The sequence below is a fragment of the Serpula lacrymans genome, assembly GCF_000218685.1.
Source record: "Serpula lacrymans var. lacrymans S7.9 unplaced genomic scaffold SERLAscaffold_4, whole genome shotgun sequence".
Lineage (NCBI taxonomy): Eukaryota > Fungi > Basidiomycota > Agaricomycetes > Boletales > Serpulaceae > Serpula > Serpula lacrymans.
In genome coordinates this window covers 1842948-1865330 of record NW_006763293.1, presented here as the reverse complement: position 1 = coordinate 1865330, position 22383 = coordinate 1842948, and the positions used below count along the sequence as shown (strand labels likewise).

The following is a 22383-nucleotide window of genomic DNA, read 5'->3' as shown; positions in this document are numbered from 1 at the left end:
TGACTTCTCAAAGAACTAGCAATGTGTCAGGCACAAACCATCACAGCTATTTCTCAAAACATTGGTAAAATTTTAGTTAATCTATCACAAAGTATATATTCATAATATTTGAAGTATCCCAGCCAGGTGGCTGAAATTATGCTGTTTGTGTACGAATCATACCTCTCCCGGCTTGGCTGGAACCCTTTCATGCCCGTGCTTGCCAGTGCCACCCACTGACAGCGCTCAGCGCTCAGGCTTCGAAGCTTCAATTCAGTTTGGCAGTATTTAATCTGCTTAATGACTAGTCAGAATCAAAACTCGTTTATGCATATGATCCATGAATGCGAAAGGGAGTATGCAAAATTTAAGATACTAATGCCTTCTACTGATACCTAACTAAATATCTGGACTAGCACGCAAAGCACTGCTCGCCACCCGTCTCGTTCCTAACCCTATAACATCACCGGTTGCTCTGCGGATTACTCGAGGACCAGAAGAGCGTTTGGGAGGCGAACCTAGTCGGAAATTTTCAGGAGAAAGGTAACTGGTATCTAAGTCTTGTGGAATTGTCGCGCTTCGTGGCGGCGTCCTCGAACGTATATTACCGTACATTGTTGACTGCACTGGATTGGGGGAAGATGGCATTGGTGACGAAGCTCTCCGCTGAGTATTTGGAGAATGTGGTGCAATGATACCTTCCGACGTATCTTTGCGCATGGATTTTAAGCGTAAGTTGGATATGTAGCCCACAGGGAGTATGCTGAAAAGCGATTTAAAAAGCGAAGAATGCGAGGGTGGCGCGGTTGGTCTCAAAGAAGTAGGAGTACTTGGCATTCCTGTTTAAATTGTTAGAAAGAAGCGTCCGAAAAGGCGCATCCCTTACCTGAAGATGTGGGCAAAGCGTTATCATTCGCGCTCAAACTCAAGAACAAAAACAATGGGGCAAGCCATACACATATTGCGAAGAATGTCGCGATGTCAGAGAACGCGAGGGAGATATGTTCAGTTGGCCCACGGTACTTGTGAGATGAATGCCTCGCTTCTTGAGTAATGCGAGCGAAATGAAAAAACCAGACGAAGTGATCCGAGATAGCAAGTATACACGAAAGGACGAAAGATAGAGATGTGAGTGATATCAAAGGCCATGTAGAGGAGAAATTTTGGAGGTACGCGACGTGACAAAGAACAGAGAACATTGTTTGAGGTAGGGGTAGCGATTCGGAGAAGTATAATATAAAGTGGAGAAGCATTATTGCCTGTAATTGCAGCATCTCAGCAAATCAAAAACTACCATTAAGAAGAAGGACGTACATAGATACCCCGCTGTCCAACCACTTTCGCGAGACGTGAGTGCTCCTCTATGAGCTCGGAAATGTATAATAAACCGCTGGCTAAGAAGACGTGTCATGATTGCGACTGGTATGCATCAAATAGAAACGACAAACCGAGAGAAAGTGTCATAAACGCAAACGCTGAAAGTATAGCAGCATAACTAGCGATGAGTTAGGCCCATCAGTGTCAAGCAAAAGTAATAAGCAAGTTGTACTTACCTTAGATAATGTAGCAATGACATTATGCCAGTGAGGGACAACCAAAAAAAAAGGAACCTCTGAAGCTACTAATTTCGAAATTATGACAAGGCCTGTTTTCTTCTGCGCCCCTCTGACCGTACACTGATGTTTTTTCAAGTTCGTGGGTCACCGCCAACTCGAACTTTTGACTGCGTCCGCTTGTGGGGAAGTGAAGGCTGTGGCCACGTGAGCAGTCAAACCAAGTTGCGGTGGCATGTGACAAGGCGGAGGCATGATACCAGAATACAGTTCTGTGGATCCTTAGCTCTTACATATATCAAACTTGAACACAAAGTCGTTGGACCTGTACGATACCTCAGTCATATTTCTGGCATTATGAGCAACATGGAAAGTGAGCATCTCAGGCAACTCCACAGTACACTGGATATATCTGACATATCACAGAGACTTTATTCCAGCTTAAGGTATGAATATGCTTCTTGGGAGCCATACGGGGAAGGATACTTACCAGAGGAACCATGTTTAGTTCACGGCCAAGACTCTCGGCCGTCAGGCGAAGAAAGCCCAGAAAGACGAGAATACCGAGAAAACCCGATTAAAGAAAGTTCGTATCCACCATCTACTGTCAATGAACACTCACATCAGCTTATTTTACAGGCTTTACAACAAGGAAACAATGACGGAGCTCGGATATATGCATCAAACGCCATCAGAAAGAAGAGCGAAGCCCTGAATTTACTCAGATTATCCAGTCGGATAGATGCTGTTGCAAGCCGAGTAGAAACAGCAGTGACTATGCGCCAGATAACGGGGAACATGGCCGCTGTGGTCAAGGGAATGGATAAGGCTATGGACAGCATGAATTTAGAGCGGGTAGGGGGACAATTCACACCTCGCGCAACTACATTGACGCTGAATCTCAACACTTAAAGATATCTCTTGTCATGGACAAATTCGAGTCTCAATTTTCCGACCTCGATGTTCAAACATCGTATATGGAAGATGCAATGTCTAGCACAACTGCCGTCTCGACTCCTCAAGACCAAATCGATTCATTACTGCGGCAAACTGCGGAGGAGGCAAACATCGAACTTCAACACGATCTTGCGAAGAAAGACCTATCGGCTGTTGCTGATCTAAGTAAAGGTGAAAAGGTTGGTGAGGAAGATGACAAGCTAGCGGAGAGATTAAGAGCCCTAAGGCCTGCCACATAAATGCCAATACACTTATCGAATCTTGTAGTTATGGTTAATCCCTGGGACTTGTGTTGTATCACAACTTTATTGTATGAGATTGTACCACATTTGGATATATTTTTCATGGACGATTATTATCAGCAAATCGAGTGCGAACATATTGTCTCTGAATCATGCACAACCACCTCGTACTTTCTCATGAACCAATCATGAATAGAAACACAACTCGTGAAGTAATGCGTAGAAAACATTGTGACTATTAAAAGGAAGGAGATGTTGCTAGTCGTCACATGAAGAGGTTGAATTATAACCAAGAAAAAGTGGGAAGAATATCTTGAAATGAAGAAGATTACAGTGAGAGAGACGAAGTTGGTACTACTACTACTACTATGTTGAAATGCAAGCACAATAAACAAATCTACTAGATATGAAAGATGGAGATATATATCATAAGAAATTACTCATCTAGCATACAACGCTTCCCCATACGTCTGCATATACCTAGATCATGAGTTTTGCTGAACGAATCGCGTAAACGAGCTTAGAAGCTCGCGCTTTTCTTGCTCTTTGAGACCTGGAGCGGCGTTGAGGAGTTTTTCAACGCGCGCAAGCAGCCCTGTTGGGCCCTCAAACGGGATTGCATGTGCGTCAAAGTGGTGAACATCTGATCGAGCAGCGTTTTAGTACAGTAAAATAGCCCCGACGGGATAATGATAACCTACATTTTTTGAATGATGCGTAAGCCGTTTCTGATAACACGTTCCTGAATATTTCTGATACGTCAGAGCCAGCTTTGGGTCGTCCCTGCCCTTGTCTCCTGGAAGCTCTGGCTCTCCCTCTGGTGTTCACGAAAGATGGCATGATAGCATCTTCTCGCATTTTGGTAGGTGCCCATGCCAGGCCAAGTCCCAGATCTAATGATCGTCCTTTGCCCCTCCTGTGGCGACTATTGCTACTATCCCCACTGCTGTTTTCCTGTCTCCCAAATTCGTTTAACGTTGGAGATGGCGCGGCAGGTTCAAAGGCGAACGAGCCATGTGTAAGTCCTACCGAAATGCGCTGAGCACGCTTTCCTGCTGTCCGACCCAGGCTTGAAGTTAAACCCGAACCTGAGGGCTTAGATGCTGAGGACACATTCGATTTAGACTGCGTCGTAGAGAATGATTGAGCGTGTGAAGAAGCGACAGAGGCGCCTGTGTGGTTTGGAGTCAGCGGGGGTGGCATGGGAGCATCGGGCAAAGTTGATTGATACGATCTGGGTGATGTCGATGGCGGTGTTGTTTGTCGTCCATCGCCGTTCTTTCGAGATTTTCGGGAATTTGAAGATGTAGTTCGTTCGAGGACTGTCCCTCGCGAACCATTTCTATTTGGATACAAGCCAAGCTGTAAAATTGAGCCGTTCCTACTCAATCCACTCCCACCAGATATAGGGCGTTCAAAATCAAAACTCCCGTGTTTGATTCTTCTACTCATATTCTTGGGTGGCCCAACAACAACCGATCCTTCACGGTTAGAGCGCCCGTCAACAGGAGAACTGACTCTATCCAACCCAAAGCCTCCTTTTGTTCGTGACTTTGTTTTATCCTTTCCCTTCTCTTTGTCAAGATCTTTGCCACCAAACAGTCTTGGGGAGGCAAATCCTAATGGCGACCAGCGTCCATCTCTTTCCACACGAGTTTGTTCGACATTTTGGTCTTGCGCACCTTGTCTGTGACCGGTGGACTGTTGGTGTTTTGCAACTGCTAAGAGACGATATGCCTCATCCATTTCTTTCCTATCGATGAGTCGTGGAGGAGATGTGGCCGCTCTTTGCGGGGTCGGTGGTGTGTGTATGATTTGCGGAACATTTGCGGCTCTAAGTGGCTTCGGGGCAACTAGGGTAGGCCCCATTGTAGATCCTTCCAATATATCAGGCAGACTATCAGGTATCAGTGCAACATGATCACCGCTTAGTAAAGCCATGTAAGCGCTAGAAGATGGGGAGATGGGAGATGAGGGCGAGGGGGCTGAGCTGGAGATGAAGTCGGACTTTGGCCTTGATGCAAAGTGGCTATCAGTTGATTTAGACGACGGATCTGACGCCGAGCGAAACTTAGGAGGAAGCCACGCTCTTTTCCCTTTGTCTCTGAACGACAGAGATGGACTAGTCGGACGGGAAGGAGCTGGTGGGTCATCCTGATGTAGCGACGGGTAGGGCGGAGTATTCAGGTCTGTTGTTACGTTATTCGGAGGTGACGTGAAGTACAAGTGCGGTGGAGGTTGCGGCGGATAGTCAGGGAGCTTTGGTGAAGTGGGGCGGGAATTAAAAGATAGTTTACGTGGAGTAGTCAGTGAGATGCCAAAAAATGTGTGCAGTTTCCGTCGAGCAGATGAGGGCCTAGATGAAGGAATATCGGACCTTTCTCGAGTAATTACAACATCGTGAGGGTCATGAGAGCTCTCAGAAACACACACTGACGATGGTGAAGTGACATAGAGGGGATCAGGACGATATCTTCTATGAATTCGAGAGTCTGATGGTAGTGGTGTGATGGTAGAGTGGGTTGCTGTCGTAGTAGAGGAAATGGGGCGAGACTGGGACCGAGTGGAAGGTTTTGGAGACGTTTTGATCTGCGAATAAGTCTCATGAACATCAGGATCTAAGCTCGAGTGGCGTCCGTGGCCGATCAAAGGACTCGGAACTTGGGGGACAGGGCCAACTGGGGTTGATACAAATCGTTCACCGTTTGACCTTGACCTTGAGCGTGAACGAAAGAAGCTGTAGATCTATGGAATATCACGCGTCAGTCGCGTGCAAGAATTTAAACACAGAGACGATAATTCGTACTCTGTTTTCGGTTTTCCTGACCGATTGGATATTCTGTTGAGGAGCAAACATTGTTGTTTTATTTGCTAAAGGCAATCTTGCTTCGTTGTGCTGAGAATTAGCATAACCTTCTGAAAGAGGCTGTGCGCTCAGCGATTGTGAATCCTGAAGAGAGACTAAGCTAGCTGTCTTCACAGGAAGTCAGAGAGTAAGAACAACCTTGGCTAGGAGCGCAGGTGAACGTTGTTGGCTGCCGTTGTGAGAGTAAATGAGCGAGGAAAGCTGGAGAAAGGCAAACACGTGTTGGCAGTAAGGCACATGAGAACGATCGACGTATATATAAACCAAAGAAACACGTTGAAAGCAGAGTACTCACATCCCTCGGCAGTTTACTGAGAAGGCTTAGGCTGCGACTGGGGCCGTGAGGTTTGCGCGACGACGTACGTGAGCGTTTACGATGAGCTTGCAGATCTGAACAGCCGGGGACAGACGTGGAGGGCGTGCTGGCGGAGCGAGCAAGGGAGCACAAGGACGCACAAGAGGGCAAGCCTACTGTCATATCCCGATGTCACAGGATAACAAGACTTGCTGCAAAAGTGGCCCAGCGCCCAACAAACACGTTCCAGGTTGGATCCTAAAGAGAGAACAACGGTCAGCCGCACTGCACTCGTTTCTCTTCCCTTGCCAACGCGAAAACACGCCTATCGTGGGAACAATCTACACCCAAGCTGGGGTTAGGGTCACAGTGCTGGTTAGGGTTTATTCGCCATTCTCTCGACACAAGTCCTTTTGTAATACAGCCATGGCCTTGATACAATACAGTGCTTGCTTGCTAATTACGCTTGCCATCGACGAGACCGTTCTCTCTCCAGGACCACCACCATCAGTATGCATTGTGCCCCTCAAAAGCAGTCCATTTTGCGTCTAGCGAGACGGGCTATTATACCCTCACCGCACACGCGTGTTCTCCGCGCATCGTCCTCCAGTTGCCTTCCAGCGTCTGGCTCTTCATCTCCAAACCCATCTTTTCCTTGTGTAGACGCCCACGCTGCACGGGAGTCTCGCATTATCGCCTCATCAGCTCCTAAATTGTCTCACTTTAAACCACAGTTGTCCTCAGAGTCCGGTCCCGAACCTCCGTATGCTCGTCCAAACCCGCTATCTTACAACGTTTACCACCATGAAAGGCCTTTGCCACTGACTTACGCCTCTCCACTTCCGTCTGTGGACATTGCTTATGAGACCTGGGGCACTCTTTCGCCCAATAAAGACAATGTCATACTTCTCCACACGGGTCTATCTGCCTCTTCACACGCCGCATCAACTCCTGCTAATCCCGCGGATGGCTGGTGGGAAAAGTTCATTGGCCCGGGCAAGGCTTTGGATACTAACCAATTCTTTGTCATCTGTACCAACGTTCTGGGAGGCTGCTATGGAACAACTGGCCCTTCATCCGTCGATCCCTCCACTGGAGAGCGTTATGCTACCAGGTTTCCTGTAGTTTCGATTTTCGATATGGTCCGCGCACAGTTTTGCTTGCTAGATCATCTTGGCGTACATAAACTTTATGCTAGTGTGGGTTCCTCAATGGGTGCAATGCAGAGTCTTGCGGTTGGCTGGCTGTATCCTGAGCGTGTCGGAAAGGTAGCCAGTATAAGCGGCGCTGCCCGTAGTAGCCCAGGAAGTATTGCCATGCGTTATGCCCAAAGAAGCGGTAAGCTGTTTGTGACAGCTTCTTCTTGTTGATGCTCATGTCTATATATCGTGTAGTTCTCATGGCTGATCCAAATTGGAACAAAGGTTTCTATTATGATGGTCTACCTCCCCACACAGGAATGAAACTCGCTCGCCGTATGTTAAATCTTATTAACGCTCTATAATTCATTTTTTACAAACCCTTATTCATCAGAAATTGCTACTATCACATATCGTTCGGGACCTGAGTGGGATCAACGTTTTGGGCGCAAATTACGCCAATTACCGCCACCAGAAACGCCGGTCTCGTCCTCAAGTGTGTCTTCTGATCTCAATTTGCCCCGTATACCAGCCCTTTGCCCCGACTTTCTCATAGAAACTTATCTGGACCATCAGGTTTGCAAATTTAATTTAATAGAACTGTAATTGTGAACTTCCTGCTGACCTCTGACTCCCGGAAGGGCGAGCAATTCTGCCTAAAGTATGACGCCAATTCCCTGATCTATATTTCAAAAGCAATGGATCTCTTCGATATGACCCTCCCAGCTCTTCGTGAACTGAATCTTGTTCCGCCACAGCCTCGGACCGATTCTACTCAACATATGTCTCACTTCACTCCCACGCAAACTTCTCACTCGAAGTCACACCCTCCTCCGACAAATCCGCCTCCACACCTTCCGGACCTCGCGGAAGGCCTTGGTCCTCTTGCGAACACACCCACTCTCATCCTCGGTGTGCAGAGCGATATCTTGTTCCCTGTTGAACAACAGCGAGAAGTTGCCGATGCTCTGCGGATGGCAGGAAACGAACAAGTAAGTTATTACGAACTTGGAGGCGTGTGGGGACACGATACTTTCCTGTGAGTTCTACGTGAACCATGTATGCTTCTGAAAGGCTTACCCAATGCACTAATCCAGCTTAGACGTCTTGAACGTAGGAGGAGCGATTCGTGGCTTTCTATCTTAGGATAGGTGAAATCTTAGTTTGTACTTGCGCTTAGTTTTGTATCACACTTTTGTTCTAGTAATGGATTGAAAATACACTTACGACCGAAATCTTCCGGCGAGAACTGTCTTCGATTGAAGGGCAATTCGAATTACGGTACTAGCTCAACGGATCATAGTAGATAGGGCTTTTTTGTGTGTGATGTGATCTGATCAGGACGCTGTGTACTATAAAATTTATGATATCACAGTTCTCGTCGGCTCTTGTATGGGCTACTTACTAAATGATAATATATGCTAGATAGGCTGTCAGATGACTCGTAAGAACGTGCTTGCACACATGCTAGAATACAATCGCACTAATGCAATTGGTGAAATGAAGCTACCAAATACAAGATGCAGGCATATCACAATACAAGATAACAAGGACAATTACAAGGTACAAAGGGAAAACATGGGCGTTAACGATACAAATTAGAAGACAAGCTCGAGTTGCTCGTCATTGTGCTGGTATTACACTTTCCTACTCATTGGCTTTGGCCTCAGCTTCTAGCAAAGCCTTGTCAGTTTCGTCGAAAAGTGAGTCATTACTGTTGAGCTCTTCTCCCCCTGGGGCGGGGGGAAGTACTGAAGCTTCAGTCGGAGGCCGATAGTCAACTCCAACGGGTAGAGGGAACTGGATGTCGGGGCGCCAACTCTCCCAGTAAGTCTTGAGCCTCACTAATAAAACTTCGAGGGAATTTCTAAACATCCAATGGGAACTCAGACAGCCCTCAAACCAGCGCTCCGGGACTCCATAGGTGTATGCCACGACCCATTCCCAGCTGGGATGTACAGGATGGTGGAGTATTCTGGGATCGTTCATCAAAAAGTAGATGAGTCTCCGCAATTCCTGCTGCCGCTCCCATGTAACCGGCTCGTCATTGATGAAGCGGTTGTTCAGCCATGGCGGCATGCGAGCGCAGGACCAAAGTGGAGCCCTGAAGGCATGTTCCCAGCCAGTGAGCGTCATGGTGACTTCCATGTCCGGGCTATCCACAATCTCTGTGAAGCGCACGATAAATCGTGACATCTGCATGTCGCCATGGTAGATTCCGAAGTGGCGACTCTGAAGTACAGAGTAGGCCAACTCACGGGCTGGTGCCGAGAGGGTACCTGGGATATAAAAGCCACCAGTGTGATAAGGAATGAGGCTCCTGTATCGTTTGAACGTTTCTATTATCAGGACCACGTCTTCATCAGACAAAGGTGGGTTTTCTGGATATCCTGTGTCCCGCGCCACTTGATTGAATTCACTTGAGCTAAATATTCGCTCAGCGCGATATCCCAAGGATGCAAGGTAGTCGGCCGCCGTCGACAGACCAGTCTGTGGGCTTATCTTGTCCAGAGGATGATCATTGAATGGTCGGCTCAAAAGGACTGAAGGCTGGTATTGCCTCCTGGGCTGCTGGTCCTGAGGAAGGGCACTAGCTGACCTGGTATTGATATCCGTCCCTTGCAAGTCTGTACAGATGAGCGAGCCACGAAGGTTGAACATCGATAAGAGCAGCTCGGTCAACTTTATGCAGACTTTCATCTCTTGGAAAGGCGACAGTCTTCTCCATATTGTGTCCAGAGAGTCTCCGGGCACCTAGATTCGGACAAGTGAGTGAGGCACGGTGAACCCGTGAAGAAATAAAGCGATAATACCCCACCTTTTCGAGAAGCACCACCTCTGCACCAACATCATTCGGTAGAAAGTCTTTATAGGCATATATTTTCGGAGCTTCTATTTTCTCTTCATGACTCCGTACAGTGGCAGTCATCCCAACCTATGTGGATATCATAGTGAGTACGCACCTTGCTACCGAATTAGATCTGAGATTCTTACCAGGGCCTGCGTCGTTAGGTGAGGACGACCTTTTGGAAAATGGGCTAGCATGCAATAAGGGCCCAGTGGTAAAGTGGTCCGATTAAAACTGATCAGAATCATCTGTTGGATTCAAACAGTCAGAGGATGTAAAGCATGCGACGACGACGGCCCACCTTCTCCCCGGCCCACACCACATCTTCACAATTAGATACTTCGGGCTTCAGCTTTACAGCTGCTTTTTTGAAGCCACCACTTCCTGAGGCAGGTCTGGAGGGATGTTCAGCTGCAGCCGTGGCAGAGGCGAACTTTTCGAGAGCTGAAATATTGACGTGGGGGAAAAAAGTAGACATGATGCCTGGAGGCGCCTGACTTCGAGAACAGGATAACAGCCGTTAAATAACATGAGGGCTCGTGGATAAAATATTGTGAGGAGCCATCGGCCCCCAGCAAGCACAAGGCAGGAGAGAAGAAGGTTGATTCGGAGAAAATAAAATGAGAGATTCCCTTGTTGGGACTGCTGAGACTTACCATCATGATCAGGGTCTGTCAGTGAAAAGGTACAGCGTTCATTCTCCAGCACTCTGAAAGACAACGACGCAAATAGGTAGTGTGAAGGGTAGCCTGTATTGCGAACACGACATCTGTCGGCTGCGATAAACCTTGATACGCATACGCCCACACAACTGTGCATACTTGGATCCCATATACGATCTTTTGTTGACTTGTTTCAACCTACTATCTTAGCATAATTCAAGGGTTAGACTTAACCGAATTCTCCTTGAGATAGCCAAAATATCCGGAATTTTGCGGAACTCATGCCAGCTCATACTGCCGGTGCATTTGGAGGGCAGTGCATGTCCTTGCTTGTGATCTGATCAGACGGTATTGAAGGGGTAATATTATGGAGTCCGAGTTGCCACTGAACGCACCTTATAATTTTATTTCCCTGGCTCATTGGTCTTCCATCAAACAGACGTAAAGAAGGAAGAAAAACCTCCGTTTACGTTCCAGGAAAACCACCTGATTGATTCGGGCTCTAAACGCGCTGACATCAGCCACTCACGTCGCCTTTGGCTACGAATCCCATCACTGTGTCATGTTCTCGTGTCATACGCAAAGCGGCTACATACCTTGAATCTAAAATGGTTTGCCCTCGAGGAGCGTATTGTACTTACCGCATCCCGGTATAACGAACCGAGTCGCTGTGTTTCCAAACGTGCTCTCGCTGAGTATGAAGTCCGCGTCTAGGGAGTGGAGCGTAAACCGAGTTCCTATTCGATTTCACTATCATTATTATCATCGGGTAAGTGACTCTTGGGGACTGCACACTGCACACCTGCATCCTGACTTAGCTTGCGTCCGCTTCCTGCAGCCTTCCTAACGGTACATTTGCTGAGATCGCCATGGTAGCTAATACGACCAGTACAACCTTGGCAAGTGGTTGCAGACACTTACATACTATTGTGCAGCGACCCTGAGTTTTTTAGTAGGGCAGTTTACGATCGACAATTAAGATATAAAGACATACACAACTTGAGCACAGGGACCGTGCAGAGATAAGGAGAATTTTTACTTACGTTGAAGATCGAACACTGTTCTTGCTGGCTCATGGTGCCTCAGCCTTCTATGCACTATCCGTAGTACAGTAAATACTGGTTACTGAAATGGCTTGACGGGCGCCCATTTGCAGTAGCAGTTTTAGCGCACGGCTCGAATATTCTTGTTTTCTCCATAGCTAGAAACTTTCCTTGTCACGGTTCCTTCGAGCGGTGGACCCTCAAAGGGACCCCGGACATCCCCAACGATTGCCTTTTTTGGTTGCAGTAATCATTAGACTGCGGTATCAGTACTGCGTGGCGTTACGGTAGGAGCCAGGGCCTGTCTCCGAGTTTCTTGTCCAAAGTACGGGTACTGTTGCAATCTTGACTACATCCCATCATAACCCTCAAGTTCAAGAAATGAATCGCATATTTGGATCCTCGGCAAGTAAGAAACCAAAACCAACGTTGCAAGATGCCATCTCCTCGGTGAGCTCGTAGGGGTCTATATTGCTCTTTTAGCGCTGACCATCCGGAACACATGGCAGACCGATGTTCGGATAGCATCTATCGAGGTAAAGATCAAGAAATTAGATGGCGAGTTAGCGCGATACAAGGAACAAATGAGCAAACTCCGCAACGGACCTGGCAAAGTACGTGACTCGCGATTTTACAGTCATCGCAGTGCGCAGTGAACTCATGTTGTAATTTACAGAATGCTATCCAGCAACGTGCCCTTCGGACGTTGCAGCAGAAACGCATGTATGAGGGGCAGCTGAATCAGCTCGCTCAGCAAAGTTTCAACATGGAGTCAGCAGCGATCGCCACAGAGAACCTACGGAACACCATGGCTACAGTTGATGCAATGAAATCTGCCAATAAGGAACTGCAAAAACAATATGGAAAGATAGACATCAACAAAATCGAGGTGATGTCTCGTTGGCTGTGGCATGCGGCACCAATGATATTGAGATTGAATTTTCTAGAATATACAATATGAAATGGAAGACTTATTGGAGCAGGCGAATGAAGTCCAAGAGTCCTTGGGCAGATCGTATGCTGTTCCAGATGAGCTAGATGAAGCTGACCTGGAAGCTGGTATGTTAATCTACTTCGTGTCCGCAAAACGTTTAGTAACAGGGCTTGAAATACTTTTAGAACTGGATGCCCTGGCACTTGAAGATGAGGAAGAGAGCACGTCATATTTGGCAGACCTCAATAAAACTCCTGACTTTATTGACGAGCCCCCAGTAGAGTTGAGTGAGGTAGGTGGAACTCCTATATTTTTGCGGATGCAATTAGTAACATTACTCCACAGCCATCTGCCAAAGAAGCTATCAAAACTACTGCTTAGAATTCAGCTATGATTTGGATATTTCTTTGGACATTCGGATGCTTGTAGTGTTAGCTGTGTTGTATGCATGTAACTTGTACTCTCAAAACATTAATTCATCATTCAGGTTATTCACATTGGCTTGTGCTTTAACGACTAGTACAAATTTGATAACGTGGTCACTACTAGACCAACTTGCGCTCATCCATACCGCTTTGTATCTCCGCTTTCAGTAAACCAATCATCGGTTTGCCTAGTTTCCTCAGAGCTGGCTGTATTCACAATAATAGATTTACTTTGAGAATCTACAAGATCAAGATCCCAAGTCAGCCAAGACACTGAACGAGAAAAAAAAATATCCTACATGACTCCAAAGCCTCAATTCCATTCTCCCTGCCAATCCCGCTCTCTTTCATGCCACCCCTAATAATTACTACATGAGATAGTGTGGGATGCAAAATATTTATTCAACATACCAAGGAGAGCTAGGATCATTCCTGTGGTGAGCATTAATCCAAACAAGGCCAGACTCGATGTCGGCTGCCACTTGATGTGCCCGAGACAAGTTTGTCGTCCATATACCTGCTCCAAGACCATATCTAGATGCATTGGCTAAGGCAACCCCCTCGGCCTCGTCCTATAAGCACCAGAATAAGCGTCACATGTAGAATAATGTATTCCATATCACAGTGCTGCTCACTGAGAATCTTGCGACCGCCACTACTGGGCCAAATATCTCTTCTTGCCAGAGTTCGTCTTTGGTGTCGACTTCCGAAATAACCGTGGGCGCGAAGAAACTGCCACGGGAGAAATCGAAGTCATCCAGTAAAGATCTGCCCACCATCCTTTTACCACCAGCCAAGATAGTGCCATTGGTCCGTGAATCGACCATACGCTCGATACGCTCAAGATGGCGATGAGAAATGATGGACCCCATTGAGCATAATGGGTTAGAAGCTTCACGAGGCAAAAAAAAAGTCATTCACATATATCGATACCGATCAAGATGACGCACGATCTCCCATACTGTTCGCGATGCTTTCGACTTTGCCGAGAAACCCGGTCATGAAAGCATCGTAGATCTTGTCCTGGACGATAATTCGCGTCCCCGAAACACATGTTTGCCCTGAGGCGATAAATGCCGAAAATGCAACACCGTTAACGGCGGACTGTACATCTGCGTCATCAAACACGAGAATTGGAGCCTGAGTGAGGAATATTTCAGGATATACCATAGCACATTTGTCTTTTGACTGACTTTCCCTCCTAGCTCGGCAGTGTAGGAAGCAAGATTTGAGCCAACAACGCCTCCTAAAGCTCTGCCCGTCGATGTACCAGCCTGATGCGAAAATTCTGATGACGGTGCTTTCAGGAGATAATCGACCAGTTAACTTACAGTAATGTCAACTTTGCGGATCAAAGGGTGCGAAACCAGTTCTTTTCCTGTAGTAGGCCCAAAACCAGGAAGGACTGTGAGAACGCCAGAAGGAACTAGCAAAATGGTTCAGATCAAAAAACGATCCTGAGGTATGAATAAAGAACGCACCCCCGGCTTCAGCTGCCATCTCAGCAAATTCAAGAACCGAGATGGGCGCAAGCTAGATTTTCATAATCAGGTCAGCACGAGAGTATTGTCAATATAGAGAAATGAACCTCTGATGGTTTCACTATGACACTGTTACCGGCAGCGAGAGCTGGAGCTATCTTTTTCATAGCAATAAACAATGGGTGGTTGAATGGCTACGCTTTGATGTGAGGCAAGGGCAAAACATTTTGGGCTTGTGCTTACAGTTATCTGTGCAACCACACCGAGAGGTACTCGCTGAACATAATTTAGTAGCTTTCCTTGAGTAGGGGCCACATAACCCTGATGGGTCCGAAGTAATGCGGCATAATAATGGCTGTGAAAAGTCCGTGATCCTCAATGAAGAAGATAATTCATGACAATCCACTTACAGCCACTCAGGGAGTCTACTCATCTGAGCATTCATTTCTCGTATGGCTCTACCTGTTTGCAAGACCTCTATGCGAGCTATGTCGGGAATCTGATTCTCCAGCATATATGCCAGACGTGAGAGGACTTTAGAACGAAATATTGCTGATGATTTTGACCAGACTCCAGACATGTAAACCTCATGAGCGTGAGTTACCGCCTTTCTTACATCTTCTGAGGACGGTGATAGGACGCTGAAAGACATACATTCAAAAGGCTGCAAACATATTGTATGACATAGGGGCCACATACGTGCAAAGCACCTCGTTGTTTGCAGGGTTCACAACTGTAAATCTAGAAACATCCGATAAGAGCACTTACAGTCTGCACATGGTGAACGTATATATTGGCTTACTCTTCACCACCTGGCCGCACACCCACATCTTCTGATTTTCGAAGAATATTATGGGGAACGAATGACTGATATCGCTCTTTATGCAAACCCCTCTGGAAAGTATAAATGAACACCCCGTTAGCATGAAGTAGCTCGTGACCATACAATCTGAATATGCGTTCGACTCCTTCGACATATTTGCGAGAACATTGGACCTGTTAACGATGACGAACTTGAAAGACGAGTGTGCTGATATGGACTAGAGAGCATATGTAAATGCAGTATAGTCACAGGCTTCACATGCTTACGGACAGCGCAAAATCAGCTTATTCGATGTGCATTTCCCCCAAGGGACGTCCGTGGATGTACAGGGAATTCAAGAAAAGTGCAAGAGTCTGCTGACACGGTTCTGAAGAACGGCAGAAAAATCAGTAGCACGTGACGACACGTTCCCGCGGCTCTAGCGAAACACCCTGAGAGCCTAATCAACACATTGAAAACGAGTGCACGTCGGCGGATATGATATGGATACGGTAAGCCTCTCTGAGCCAGTGTTAATGTGACTGTATTGAGTAACGGAGAGCACAGGCCACTATCTAAAACTAGAGCTGATTCCCATATAAACAAAGAGCAACATCAGCCACAGACGCGCTTAGTCATGTGATCTATGCACTCTTTTCCACGCCTGAAAAAGCACAGTTGGACACCTTGTTGGTCCTTGGGTGTGCAGGGGCCCATCGCATTTCTTTGCTTCAAACCACCACTACCACCACCTTTGCTTTGTCCTCTTGTATATAAGGGCATTGCAATAGTCAAAACGGAGACCCCCCCTCTTGTCCGTCCCCAGTCATCCCACTCCCAACATGTCTAATCCGCCTCTTCGAAGGTCTACCCGTGCTGCTTCCGTGAAGCCAGACCAACAGGCAGCAGCTAAGGCTGCAAAGGCACCAAAACCTCTTGCGCGTACGGCGAGTCGTACGACCAAGCGCCCAGCTTCACCAGATCCATCTCCCCCGCCAGCCAAGCGCTCGAGAGCAAGAAGCGAAAAACCGCAAACCGAACATACTAAAAAAGTCGCATCAAAGCCTGCATCCACGAAAAAAGTAACACAAACTCTGAACCTGGCCAAACATTCAAAGGTGAATGGTCTCGCTACAGTGCGTGAAGAAGCAGCACCACGGAAACCCTATTTCAATCCTCTTCCAACTCCTCCCGAGAAATCACACCCCGGCTGTCAGCTGTTCGTGTGGGGTGCAGGTAATTTCGGTCAGTTCGGTATGGGCGCTGACTTGCTGGGGGAGTTCGCAAAGCCCAAAAAGAGTGCTTGGATCGAAACTAAGATGCAGGAAGGCGCTTTTGGCGGTGATGGGGCTGGTCTCGAGGCTGTCGCAGCCGGTGGCTTACATACTCTCTTTATTGATGAGAACGGCACTGTACGTTTGTCTCTTATCTTCCCAGAATAATTAACGATAATATGTTACGTAGATATGGTCATGTGGTGTTAACGACGACGCAGCCCTAGGTCGCGTCACGAAGGATGTGCCCGACCCAAACAAACCAGGATCATTCCTTGATATCGACGAACTGACTGCTGTTCCATATCCTCTTCAGTCTCTAGTCGACGAGAAATTCCGCGCTGTTCGGATAGCTGCTGGAGATAGTATTTCGGCAGCCATCAGCTCCGAGGGGGAGTTGCGAGTGTGGGGTTCATTCCGAGTGAGTATTTAGCACAATATACATCAAACCGACGAAACTTATACTGCTTCAAAGGCTGTTGAAGGTGCTCTTGGTTTTTCGGGAGAAGAAAAACACCAGTTTCTGCCGAAACCTATTTTAGGTTATGGTCAGAAACCAAACGACGAGAAAGCCGTGTCTGTAGCATCGGGAAACAACCACTTGGTGGTATTGACCACACACGGAAATGTTTATGCGTGGGGTGCAGGCGAGCAGGGTCAGCTTGGTCGCAAGATTCTCGAACGCCGCAAGATCCACGGCACAGTTCCTGAGAAAATCATTCTTGGTAATCGATCAAACAAAGCTGTGCTCGTGGGTGCAGGGAACTATTGCTCCTTTGCAGTGGATGAAGAGGGGGCTGTTTGGGGATGGGGTCTAAATACTATGGGTCAAACCGGCACCGGCGTTTTCGATCCACCATCAGCATCGGACGAAGTCCGTTCACCAAAAAAGATTCCTGCTCTCAGTAAGGAGGCTCTTGAGGGTGATACCGTTGTAGAGATTGCGGGAGGCGAGCACCATACACTGTTCCTGACAGCTGCAGGGAAGGTGTATGCGTGCGGGAGATGCGATGGTAATCAGCTTGGACTCAACAAGGATGATAATGCCGAGTTCAGAGATCGTCCTCACAAAGACTGTATTGATGAGCCCATGGAGATCGATTTCCCGGACAAGAGTGACCCAATTATACACATTTCGGTCGGGACGCATAACAATATGGTGATTACTCGAGGAGGTGCACTATATGCATGGGGGGAGGAAACGCAAGGAGAACTAGGCGTTGGTGAAAAGGAAGCAGAAACCCCTATCGAGGTGGTCCGCAAAGAAGGAGGTTCATGGCAAGCCATTGCAGTTGCTTGCGGAGGTCAACATACTTTGGGCATGTTCAGGAAGAAGGCATAAAGCCATTATTTAGACATATATATTATATCGAACACATGTACTACAATGCATCTGTACACGTAATATAGCAGCGACACCCTTGCATTGTTCGCCCTCTGCTTGGTTCTCATATGATCATATTGTTGCCATAAGATTAAGATGTACGATATTTGGTCATGTCGAAATACTGAAATAAGCTATCTTATATTTTGAGAAACTGTATGCACAGGATATATGCCAAGGATACATTCGTTCATTGAGAATCTAATACATCCCGTAACAGAGTTCAAGAATAAGTAGCAGCCAGCCTTCCAACAATATACTGTTCTGTCGTGACTGGGTCGTATTTGCTTGGTCTGAGAGCATCGGTGCACGTCGGTAAACACTCGATGTTGGTGTCGAAATTGGGATTGCAGAAGAACGCTATGGATTGGCGAGAGGGCGTCATACTCTCAGTATTGCTGATCTTCTGAGCTGCAGGTGCAACGACACGGTGCAGCGTTGAGCGGAAGACATCATTGCTCCACCGGGCCAAGAGATCTCCTGCGTTAATTACGATCGTTCCGGGCTGCGTCCGAGAAAATACGAGTTACTTGCAATAGCGTAAACTAAGATGGGATACTTACTATAGGAGTTGCTGGCTGAAAGTGCTTTGTATGAGGGTTTTGTACCTCCAAACCACCCACCTCGAGTAGAAATCAATAGTTATTAAACATATATACAAATATATATTCACTTACTGAGTCTTGAAAGAGTAAAGTCAGAGTGCCGTAATCTGCGAATCCATGATTATAACTTCTGAACAAATTCTACTGCATGTGAGTGGCCATGCATACCTGAGTGCGCCCCCGCCCGAGCTTGACCTTCTTTGCTAAGAAGGGAGCGCTGGACGGCAGGATAAGATAAAAGTCTGAGATTATGACACTGTTCATCGATCTTATCATCAAAGAAATTTTCATCAAGGTTGAGGCCAAGAGCTACAGATCTCATCACGATGCTATGAAGCTCGTGGCACGTCTTTTTTAAAAACAACGGGATTATTCTAACATATCTGTCGAGTAAGATGAATATGGTATCACATACCTGGAAGAAGCTGAGCATAGTTTGCTTGAATCCTGGAACACTCTTTTCCTGTGACCATTTATTCTTCCATACAGGATCCCAGTCACGGCCAATTTCCATAGTCTCCTTGAAATCAGGTGCTTGAGCACGGAGAGCTGCGATTTCCTCCGCATCAGCAGACTGGGTTACTCGCTCGCGGCCAATTTTGACATAGCCACGGTTTGCACGGGGGTCGTCCCAGGCGATTGTTTCCTGGTTGAAAGTAGTGTCAGTTGAGGATGTATGAGAATTCTACATGTGCCAGATGAGCTCGCCTTCGTTTGGGCAGGGAGACGAAAGAGTGCTGCACTCTGACGAACATAACCTAAGATAATTAACATATATCAACCGTTATGAACAAAAAAAGCACCTGAGAAAATGCCTGATCTATAGTCTCCTTGGGAATGCCATGCCCTGTCAAGTAGACAAATCCAACCTCTTTGAATCCGTTGACAACTTCATCGGCAACGCGACGCTTTTCACCGTATGACTTTGCATTTCGAAAGTTTGAAAAGTCGATTAGAGGTATACGGAAGGTCGAGTCTGACCGAACATCCTAAAACACAAGGAAGATCGTAATGCTCAGAAATATGCCTCGAGATACACTTTTGCACTGACTTGGGCAAGTGTACTAAGATTTCTAGTTTTGAGGATGTTATTGACGAAGCTACGTCGGATGGTAATTGCAAACATTGTGAAGATGAGCGCACAAACCAAGAAGCACTGAGACCTCCTTATTATATATATTTATGTAAAGAGTCGACAAGATAACGGTTCAGATAACATTTCCCGCGAAGATAAAGTAGGAAGCAAAACCTGAACGACGTTTGGCATTGCCGGCCCGCTAAAGTTACAACCTGACTGCATTCCGTCCTTTATACATTGCATGAACAGTATTTTACGCCTTGATGAGTCAGCCTTTACGATATGCCAATTGCTACAATCCTCGTTTCGCTAGCATGGTACTCCATAGAGTTCAACTCCTTTGGCCGGGTATATAGAAGACACACGGATTGAGTGTTACACGACCTTCCTTGCTGGTATTAATATGTTTCCCAAACTATGTCTGGCAGCACTTCCCTCATTACTGTAAAGGGTAGAACGTAAAATCGAAATAGAAAGGTAAGAAACGTTGTCCTCAGTCATTTCCTATTCAGAGTCAAAAGTAAATAAAGCTTACACTTCCAGTGCTCCAGTGCTTCGTCGTGCTGCCATTCATCTAACATATTTCTCTTGTCCGTCAGCACGTACAGGTCCTCTGAGGCAGGAGCCAGCGATCCCGTGATCTGTGTCAAGTTTACTTCACGCTCAGGAAGAGATGACAGGATGTGCCGCCTCATATACGAATTAAGAAAATCCCCTTCTACCGCCGGCCGGAAGTTGAGTGGTCGAGGCGACATCGAGCAGAAAAAGACCTGCAAGAGAGACAGCGCGTGTGAGCGTGTAGCTAGAGTTTTTACGAGATGCATGAAAGTTTGTCAACTCACCATATTGATGAACTCCGCGCGAAGTTGTTCATCAGACATGTGTTCTAGAGCATCATGGAAAGCTCTACATTGTCGGAATGCTTTCTTGAGGGTCACTAAAACCGCTCTGGATGCATCCGAACCAAGCTTCCCTGCGAAGTTCTATGAAGCAGGGATTTCAGCACAATCATAAGGGCTTGCGTAGTCAGTCAGTGGAACCTACAACAGCAAGGACACCTTCAGGACTCATAATCGTCTTCAGATCTTCCCAGAATTCAAGGGTGAAAATATGCCCGGGTACTCCTCCTCCAGAAAAGCAGTCGTGCACTATAATATCATACATGGTGGGCGAAGATGACCAATCGATAGAAGATTTTCTGTTTTTCACCCATTTTCGGGCATCTTCCAAGAAAACCCTATCTTGTCCGAGATCTGGTAGGCCAAAGAAACGCCGCGATGCATCGTAGACAGCAGGATCAATCTCGACCACTGTGGTGGACATATTATGGCGCGTGAATGCAGATGCAGAAATACCAGCCCCAAGTCCACTGCAGAGACCCATATCAGTATATGCGTAAATAAAGTAAGCAGGACATACATAATCAGCGCATTCTCTCTGGTCTGAATATGCGGTGCACTGTCAACCAGCCTCGCAGCCTCTTGCAGAACAAAAGCACTGTAGATCGAATCACCTAACGGTGTACCCTGTTCGTCAACCATCGGTAGTGCATCATTCATAGTCATAACTTTGGATCCAATCCAAACACCGCCCAAGAGGGAATGAGATGCTCGGAGGAATCGAAAAGAATGTGCGGAGGTAATGTCCTGTGATGGAGGGGGTGGCAGAAGCTCGCCAACGACGACAATACCAGTTATGGAATGTATAGACGATAGAATGCGGAGGGGATAGGATGGACTAGAGTATTGTCCCACAAGAGGGTGGGGAAGGGTTGGCGATCGCAGGCTGGGAACGATCAGGAAGAGCAAAGGGAGTAGGACAGCTGGTGCGATCACGCGGAACAATACAGAACTGATTTTTCCTTTGCCAGACTTCATTACCGTCGATTCCTTGAGTCTCATATACGCCCATGTAATACTGTGTATACTGCCGAGGACGAAAAACTGTGGTAAAGATGAACTAAATCATTGTAAATATTGCAAGAGCTTAAACGGCGTACAACATTGTCATCGGATATGTCGAGGCATAGTATACCTGAGATTTGCACCAAAAATGAGTGGACTTGAGGAGTTTGAGTGACTAGCACGAGCAAGACAAAGAAGCTCTATGAGGTCAATGCTTGTATCAATGTGCACACATAATCAAGATTAACAGAAGATCATGATAATGACAGGAAATTGCGAATAATGGAGCTTGGCGATTGATAATTTTAAAACATTTATAGCTTCTGCAAACGACATAAAGCTGACAAGAGAAAATCACTTACCTCTACATGATTCCTAATGATAGACGCGCCGGCGAACACCACCGGAGCCAAAACCATAACATGGGTTGTAAGAGGGCCTTTGATCGGGTCTCTGAATCTAGCTGCGTAAGCTCCCAACCGGTATGAAGTGATTGGTGCGAGAAGACAGAACACAGCCAGTGCGATGGACGCCCTAGAGGTAGTCAATCTCGGGACAATGAAAGTCAGCGCTACTGTGCCATATAGGACATGCGGTAGATATTTCCCAGTAGGCACACTGGCGAACAGAGGCGTGATAGAGCGCTCATAAGTTGAAGTGAAGACGGAGAGACCAGCAGATACGGCAAATGCTGCAAGTAAGCTTTTAGCATGGAAATAAGCCATGTTTTTGGGGGCGTGAATGAGACCTGCTTTTTATGTCAAACGGGGTGCCGTAGTGATTGGGCTGCAGGTCGTAGTACGTGGCAAAGATCCAATCTGTAGAATATCGCAGTCATTGCATTTCTTATTCGCTGTATCGTTGGAAAAACACAGTGCAAGCGGAGAAATTACATGGCAAAACGACAGTTAA

At 46.8% G+C, this 22383-nt stretch overlaps 10 protein-coding genes across 10 annotated transcripts; 4 read left to right on the top strand and 6 right to left on the bottom strand.

Moving 5' to 3' along the window:
- Positions 1-280: 280 nt before the first annotated feature.
- Positions 281-1692, bottom strand: SERLADRAFT_461593 (uncharacterized protein; the record flags this gene model as incomplete). Its single annotated transcript, XM_007315721.1, has 5 exons — positions 281-818; positions 866-1238; positions 1294-1373; positions 1428-1474; positions 1533-1692. The coding sequence occupies 5 exons, from the start codon at positions 1553-1555 to the stop codon at positions 379-381; spliced, it is 963 nt and encodes a 320-aa protein (XP_007315783.1).
- An 87-nt stretch (positions 1693-1779) lies between these two features.
- SERLADRAFT_461589 (uncharacterized protein) lies at positions 1780-4252 on the top strand (the record flags this gene model as incomplete). The annotated part of the gene is made up of 7 exons (XM_007315720.1): positions 1780-1905; positions 1959-1978; positions 2041-2118; positions 2172-2387; positions 2447-3115; positions 3136-3373; positions 3433-4252. The coding sequence occupies 5 exons, from the start codon at positions 1890-1892 to the stop codon at positions 2726-2728; spliced, it is 612 nt and encodes a 203-aa protein (XP_007315782.1).
- A 2074-nt stretch (positions 4253-6326) lies between these two features.
- On the top strand, positions 6327-8270 carry SERLADRAFT_461583 (uncharacterized protein; the record flags this gene model as incomplete). Its single annotated transcript, XM_007315719.1, has 5 exons — positions 6327-7230; positions 7287-7367; positions 7426-7607; positions 7673-8070; positions 8129-8270. The coding sequence occupies 5 exons, from the start codon at positions 6405-6407 to the stop codon at positions 8175-8177; spliced, it is 1536 nt and encodes a 511-aa protein (XP_007315781.1).
- A 235-nt stretch (positions 8271-8505) lies between these two features.
- SERLADRAFT_461580 (uncharacterized protein) lies at positions 8506-9757 on the bottom strand (the record flags this gene model as incomplete). Its single annotated transcript, XM_007315718.1, has 1 exon — positions 8506-9757. The coding sequence occupies one exon, from the start codon at positions 9729-9731 to the stop codon at positions 8679-8681; it is 1053 nt and encodes a 350-aa protein (XP_007315780.1).
- A 506-nt stretch (positions 9758-10263) lies between these two features.
- On the bottom strand, positions 10264-11762 carry SERLADRAFT_461579 (uncharacterized protein; the record flags this gene model as incomplete). Its single annotated transcript, XM_007315717.1, has 4 exons — positions 10264-11081; positions 11138-11278; positions 11344-11481; positions 11585-11762. A coding segment is annotated over one exon (435 nt), but the record flags the coding sequence as incomplete, so codon positions are not given.
- Positions 11763-11902: 140 nt separating this feature from the next.
- Positions 11903-13017, top strand: SERLADRAFT_383035 (uncharacterized protein; the record flags this gene model as incomplete). Its single annotated transcript, XM_007315716.1, has 6 exons — positions 11903-12034; positions 12094-12198; positions 12261-12473; positions 12532-12643; positions 12704-12810; positions 12864-13017. The coding sequence occupies 6 exons, from the start codon at positions 11966-11968 to the stop codon at positions 12897-12899; spliced, it is 642 nt and encodes a 213-aa protein (XP_007315778.1).
- Positions 13018-13079: 62 nt separating this feature from the next.
- On the bottom strand, positions 13080-15415 carry SERLADRAFT_435452 (uncharacterized protein; the record flags this gene model as incomplete). The annotated part of the gene is made up of 14 exons (XM_007315715.1): positions 13080-13183; positions 13243-13301; positions 13355-13515; positions 13579-13835; positions 13894-14083; positions 14137-14217; positions 14275-14369; positions 14425-14476; positions 14532-14618; positions 14668-14779; positions 14835-15065; positions 15124-15165; positions 15227-15318; positions 15371-15415. 14 exons carry the CDS (start codon positions 15413-15415, stop codon positions 13080-13082), a joined length of 1608 nt encoding a protein of 535 aa, XP_007315777.1.
- A 477-nt stretch (positions 15416-15892) lies between these two features.
- SERLADRAFT_354897 (uncharacterized protein) lies at positions 15893-17957 on the top strand (the record flags this gene model as incomplete). The annotated part of the gene is made up of 3 exons (XM_007315714.1): positions 15893-16638; positions 16691-16921; positions 16976-17957. 3 exons carry the CDS (start codon positions 16069-16071, stop codon positions 17840-17842), a joined length of 1668 nt encoding a protein of 555 aa, XP_007315776.1.
- Positions 17958-18007: 50 nt separating this feature from the next.
- SERLADRAFT_446923 (uncharacterized protein) lies at positions 18008-19647 on the bottom strand (the record flags this gene model as incomplete). Its single annotated transcript, XM_007315713.1, has 8 exons — positions 18008-18389; positions 18448-18507; positions 18562-18596; positions 18658-18838; positions 18905-19135; positions 19198-19233; positions 19293-19478; positions 19541-19647. 8 exons carry the CDS (start codon positions 19613-19615, stop codon positions 18108-18110), a joined length of 1086 nt encoding a protein of 361 aa, XP_007315775.1.
- A 318-nt stretch (positions 19648-19965) lies between these two features.
- Positions 19966-22196, bottom strand: SERLADRAFT_367251 (uncharacterized protein; the record flags this gene model as incomplete). The annotated part of the gene is made up of 6 exons (XM_007315712.1): positions 19966-20009; positions 20103-20337; positions 20410-20550; positions 20612-20936; positions 20987-21510; positions 21834-22196. 6 exons carry the CDS (start codon positions 22194-22196, stop codon positions 19966-19968), a joined length of 1632 nt encoding a protein of 543 aa, XP_007315774.1.
- Positions 22197-22383: the final 187 nt, after the last annotated feature.